We start from the raw sequence: 6,179 nt of genomic DNA on the forward strand, positions 1-6,179 counted from the left end.
CATTAGCAAACGTACTTAAAAATTACTTCTTGAGAGTTCCGCTGAATAAATGAAACAGTATATTTAAGTCAGTATTGTGCATGGGACATGTAAGCTCTTAATGTTATTAATTTTATTTTATTCCTTTAAGTTGGATCACTGCGGCGAAACGTGAGAATGTTTTCATGAATTTGGCTACACATTAAAGCGACCTCTCCAAATGGGTTGTCCTATTTTACATTGCTACCAACAATGTAACAAGCCTTCTAGTTGCTTTATGTTCCGATATACGAAAGAGCCCCACCATTTGATTCTGTTTTTCAGTTTCTGACAGCCTCACCTACTTTCTCTTTCAAGTTCATCTGCCCCATTTTTATTTTATTTATTTTTTAGACGGAGTCTCGCTTTGTCACCCAGGCTGGAGGCTGGGGTGCAGTGGCGCGATCTCGGCTCACTGCGACCTCCGTCTCCCGGGTTCAAGCGATTCTCCTGCCTCAGCTTCCCGAGTAGCTGGGACTACAGGCGCACGCCACCACGCCCGGCTAATTTTGTATTTTTAGTAGAGACGGGGTTTCGCCATATTGACCAGGCTGGTCTCGAACTCCTAACCTCGTGATCCGCCTGCTTCGGGCTCCCAAAGTGCTGAGATTACCGACGTGAACCACCGCGCGCGGTCCATCTGCCCCATTTTATATCACCACTGCAGTCACAAACTAAGTTCTCTTAAGAACCACCAAGCGGCGCGTGGGCGGGCGCCTCATACCACTACAATTGCGACCTCACAACCTAACCCCGGGCGCCAACGCTCAATCCGGTTCTCGCGGGAAGATTCATGGTTTTTAAGCGAGAACTTCTAAGCCCACGCCACCTCCCAAGGGTCACGTGACGCGCCTGCGTCCTGGCCTCAAGGTTTTTTTCTCGTCGCATATTGGCTGTTAACTCGACTACGGGGTGTCGCGAGGTGCATTCCGGAAGTAGGTCCTTTGACTTTTGCTTTCTTTACGGAAGAGAGTCACAACCCGGCGGTCGACGCTTAGCGGAAGTTCGTCAAGTCGCAGTTGCCCCCGCATAGCGGATGTGGGTCGCCTCTTAGGTGACGCTGGGAAGTGTTTGCAGCCTCCGCCGCTGCCTTCTGGTTGAAGCACTATGGAGGGAGACAGGAAGAACAACAACAAACGGTGGTATTTCACTCGAGAACAGCTGGAAAATAGCCCATCCCGTCGATTTGGTGTGGACCCAGATAAAGAACTTTCTTATCGCCAGCAGGCGGCCAATCTGCTCCAGGACATGGGGCAGCGTCTTAACGTGTATCCTTGCGGCCTAGGCCTTCGGCCTTTGAGTTGGTCCCGCCATGCTCTGGCGTCTAGGTCTCAGGCTCTGGTGGGGGACGAAAGTGGGGAAGAAGGTGGGCAGAAGCTGGATGTCTAGTTGGGAGAGCCCACGATGGGGCGGGCTGAAACTCAGTTCGCGCTAGGGAAGCGAGGCGGAGTTGATTTCCCGCTCGCTCACCCGTGCCACCAACCTTGCTGGGCATTCGTATCCTTCCCGGCTTCGTGTTTTAACCAGCCCTTCCAACTCTCTCTTCATTGTGTTCTGATCGGCTCTGGTGACGTTAAGTTTCTCATTTTCCGCTGTGCCCTAGGGGTTTGGGTCTGGCAGAGGTTTCTCTGTTGAGGGCTGCTTCCGAAACCTAGTGTGTAAATTTCGAGAAATTCAGTACCTGAAAGTCTTATAAAGGGTGGTCTAGAATTAATGCCTCAGCCTTGGTCCAAAATCCATTCCTCATCTGCTAGCTGTTTAAGTGACCTGTCAAATTCTTGGTCGTCTTGTCTATAAAATGGGATGATACCTCTTGTGTTTGATTCTGTGTCCATCACAATGCTTTGCATTCAGATGCTCAATTAGTAGCTGCTGTTTTATAGAATTTCAGAGGAAAGATGTTAGTTTACGTTTGTAGGGGTTACCCACGAATCTAATGTTTTAAATTGTTTACAAAATACTGGGTCCTTAAGTTACTTAGAGTGGTGGTGTGTATTTCATTTTCTTTCTAGTTCAAAAATGAGGTAACGGCCGGCTGCGGTGGCTCACACCTGTAATCTCTGCACTTCTGGGAGGCCGAGGGGGGTGGATCACCTGAGGTCAGGAGTTCGAGACCAGCCTGGCCAACATAATTAAACTCCTGTCTACTAAAAATACAAAAAATTACCCCGGCTTATTGGCGGGCAGCTGTAATCCCTGCTAGTCAGGAGGCTGAGGCAGGAGAATCGCTTGAACCCGGGAGGCGGAGGTTACAGTGAGCCGAGATCGCGCCACTACACTCCAGCTTGGGCAACAATAGTGAAACTCCGTCTCAGAAAAAAAAAATTTTTTTAAAAATGAGGTATCCTCTCCCACATATTTTTGTTTGTCAGGAAATACACTTATTTTGTGGTGGAGAAAACTTGTATAGTTTTAAAGTTCTTTCCACTCTGTGTGTGAAAATTTTCTTGGGTGCAGCTTCTATTTAAATGTGTGGCTGACAGTAATGTTTGTATCTTAAGGGTGTGTGCATCTCAAAATGGGTGTCTTTTTTATCGCCAGTTTGTTTCCTGCTGATGTCCAGGTGTGTTTCCTAAGCATCCTATCAGTACGGAGTAAATCTTTTTGTTCGAAATTCTATTTCAGTGTATCCTTAAAACGCTTTCCTTTTTGTATGTGTGTTGTCATTAAGGTTGTCAGCCAGGCGCGGTGGCTCGCACCTGTAATACCAGCACTTTGGGAGGCCCAGGCGGGTCGATCACTTGAGGCCAGGAGTTCAAGACCAGCCTGGCCAAAATGGTGAAACCCCATCCCTACTAAAAATACAAAAATTAGCCATGTTTGGTGGCGAGTGCCTATAATCTCAGCTACTGGGGAAGCTGAGGCAGGAGAATCGCTCGAATTTGGGAGGCAGAGGTTTCAGTGAGCCAAGATGGTACCAGTGCACTCCAGCCTGGGCGACAGAGCGAGACTCTGCCCCCTCAAAAAAAGGCTGTTGTAATTTGGGACTGCATCATCTCTCTACCCCATATTGTCTGCTGAAGTTTTTAGAAGTAAGGCATTTACAAGTTTTTTCTTCTTCTTCAGTTAATGAATTATCAGATCATTTCAGATGTTTCCTGTCCCGTGGATCACCACATGAGAAGGCTTGGTTGCCAGAGAGAAGTGGAACTGAAAATAATTTAGGCCGGTGGCTCATGCCTGTAATCCCAGCACTTTGGGAGACTGAGGCGGGCAGATCACTTGAGGTCAGGAGTTCGACACCAGCCTGGCCAACAAGGTGAAACCCCATCTCTACTAAAAATACAAAAATTAGCCAGGCGTGGTGGCCCAGCCTGTAGTCCCAGCTACTTGGGAGGCTGAGGCAGGAGAATTGCTTGATCCCAGGAGGTGAAGGTTTCAGTGAGCTGAGGTTGTGCCACTGCACTCAGCCTGGGTGACAGAACGAGACTCTGTCTGAAAAAAAAAAAAAAAGAAAGTAATTTAGTTGATGGAGTTTAGCAGGTGAGAGAGGTAGTGGAGACATACCTATGGGCCAGATCAGGGTGGGCGCTGTAAATCATATTAGATTATAGATATCTGCCACCTTGCCTGGCTAATTTTTGTGTTTTTAGTCAAGGAGGGGTTTCGCCATGTTGCCCAAACTGGTCTCAAACTCCTGACCTCAGGTGATCCACCTGCCTCTGCCTCTACCCAAAGTCCTGGGATTACAGGTGTGAACCACCGTGCCCAGCCAGGCCTTATAAATTGGTTTTTTTTTTTTTTTTGGAGATGGAGTTTTGTTCTTGTTGCCCAGGCTGGAGTGCAATGGCGTGATCTTGGCTCTCCGCAACCCTCCGCCTCCCAGGTTCAAGCGATTCTCCTGCCTCAACCTCCCGAGTAGCTGGGATTACAGGCATGCCCCACCATGCCCAGCTAATTTTCTATTTTTAGTAGAGACGGGGTTTCTCCGTGTTGGTCAGGCTGGTCTCGAACTCCTGACCTCAGGTGATCTGCACCCCCTTTGGCTTCCCAAAGTGTTGAGATTACAGGAGTGAGCCACCGCACCCGGCCGCCTTATATAGTTTTTTTAAAACTCTGTCTAGATCCATGCATCCTGATATGTTTGTTTATTCATTCAGTACATTTATATTAAATATTTGTTATGTGTAAGCCATTGTAATAAGTGTCAGTTGGTGATTAGTAATTTGGTGAAAGAAAACAGACATATTCTTTGATTTGGAGAGATAAGTATGATTTTCATTTAGTAGCATCTACTTGCTTGGCCATTTCATCCTTTTGGGAGGGAGATAGAGGTTATCTTTTCCAGAATTATACCTGCCTGTTTTTGGATCTTAACTTGAACTCTTCAGCTCACAATTGACTATCAACACTGCTATAGTATACATGCATCGATTCTACATGATTCAGTCCTTCACACAGTTTCCTGGAAATGTAAGTATAATTTTTTTTTTTTTTTTTTTTTTAAATGGTGTAATCCTTTCGTGATTGATTCCAACTACCTATTCCATTTGTGGTTGGTCTTTGCTACTGAACTGTGACTTGAACTTTAGAATTTAGGGTTGATCAGTTTCATTATGCGCTGTGTTGCTGTTCTGAATCCAGCTTTTCATTTTTCCTGTTAAGTGTCTGCTTGTCTAGTGGATTTATAGTACATCCATGTCGATTCTCTAAAGTAGGTTAGGCCGGGTGCAGTGGCTCACACTTTGAGAGACGGAGATGGGAGGATCACTTGAGCCCAGGAGTTCAAAACCAGCCTGGGCAACATAATGAGACCTCATTTCTACAAAATATCAAAACAAAAACAAAAACCAAGTAGCTGGGTGTGGTGGTATGCATCTGTGGTCTCAGCTACTCCAGAGGCTGGCAAGAGGATTGCTTGAACTCAGGGAGTTGAGGATGCAGTGAGCCAAGATCGAGTCACTGCACTCCAGCCTGGGCATCAGAGTGAGACCCTGTCCCCAAAAAAACCCCCCAAAAACAGATTATCAGACATCTAAAGTCAACATTTTGAGATTGGAGGAGTAACATTAAAGGGGAAATCATGTGTAATTTAGGTATAGCTTTATTTTTCTTGCTGGGGCAGGGAGACAGGCAGGGTCTTGCCCTGTTGTCCATGGTGGAGTGCAGTGGTTTGATTACAGTTCATTGCAGCCTTAACCTTCTGGTCTCAAGCAGTCCTCCTGCCTTAGCCTCCCAAGTGACTGGGACCACAGGCCTGCCACCATCCCTGGCAATTAAAAAAATTTTTTTTGTGGAGATAGGGTCTCCCTATGTTGCCCAGCCTGGTCTCAAACTCCAGGGCTCAAGGGATCCTTCCGCCTCCACCTTCTAAAATGTTGGGATTACAGGCATAAGCCGCCATTCGTGGTGTTAATTTTGAAGTAGTTTATAAAATATGGTCACAGCAAAAGAAGTAAATGTAAGTTACTTAGATTTTCCAAAATCCTTTGATAAAATTCCAGTCAGCAGTTGGAGGGGAAGGTACATTATGTAATAATAACTGGGAAAATGACTTTTAAGAACATGAAAAATAGGTTATGCGTGGTGTCTCATTCTTATGTATAATCACAGCACTTTGGGAGGTCCAAGTGGGAGGATTGATTGAGCCCAGGAGTTTGAGACCAGCCTGGGCAACATAGTAAGACCCCGTTTTTACAAAAAAAAGAAAAAGGTAAAAAAAATTTTTAAAAGAACATGAAGAATAAAATAATACTAATAAAGAAATTGTATTTTTTTGTACGGAATTATAAATAGTGATCTTTTCAGTGTTGCTATTTGAAATGGTCCTATTTAACATTATTATAAATGACTTGGAAGTGAATGCATAGTGATATCCCAGTTTTAGGAAGGACTATATTTACTTAATAGAATGCTAGGGTAATAGGGATAAACTTGAGTACTTCATATGCATTGATTTTTTTTTTTTTGAGATGGAGTTTCGCTCTTGTTGACCAGGATGGAGTGCAATGGCATGATCTCAGCTCATTGTAACATCCGCCTTGCAGATTCAAGCAGTCCTCTTTCCTCAGCCTCCCAAGTAGCTGGGATTACAGGCATGTGCCACCACACCTGGCTAATTTTTGTATTTTTAATAGAGACAAGGTTTCACCATGTTGGTCAGGCTGGTTTTCAACTCCTGACCTCAAGTGATCTGCCTGCCTCGGCCTCCCAAAGTGTTG

At 45.4% G+C, this 6,179-nt stretch overlaps 1 protein-coding gene across 1 annotated transcript in view; it reads left to right on the forward strand.

Annotated features, from left to right (window-relative positions):
• Positions 1-741: 741 nt before the first annotated feature.
• CCNT1 (cyclin T1) overlaps positions 742-6,179 on the forward strand; it is a 34,000-nt gene continuing 28,562 nt past the window's right edge. The window contains exons 1-2 of the mRNA XM_011987630.1: positions 742-1,286; positions 4,350-4,431. Of these exons, the coding sequence (XP_011843020.1) occupies positions 1,126-1,286; positions 4,350-4,431 (243 nt within the window). The 5' untranslated portion in view covers positions 742-1,125. The remainder of the gene's footprint in view (positions 1,287-4,349; positions 4,432-6,179) is intronic.

The sequence above is a fragment of the Mandrillus leucophaeus genome, unplaced genomic scaffold (genome assembly GCF_000951045.1).
Source record: "Mandrillus leucophaeus isolate KB7577 unplaced genomic scaffold, Mleu.le_1.0 Scaffold313, whole genome shotgun sequence".
NCBI lineage: Eukaryota > Metazoa > Chordata > Mammalia > Primates > Cercopithecidae > Mandrillus > Mandrillus leucophaeus.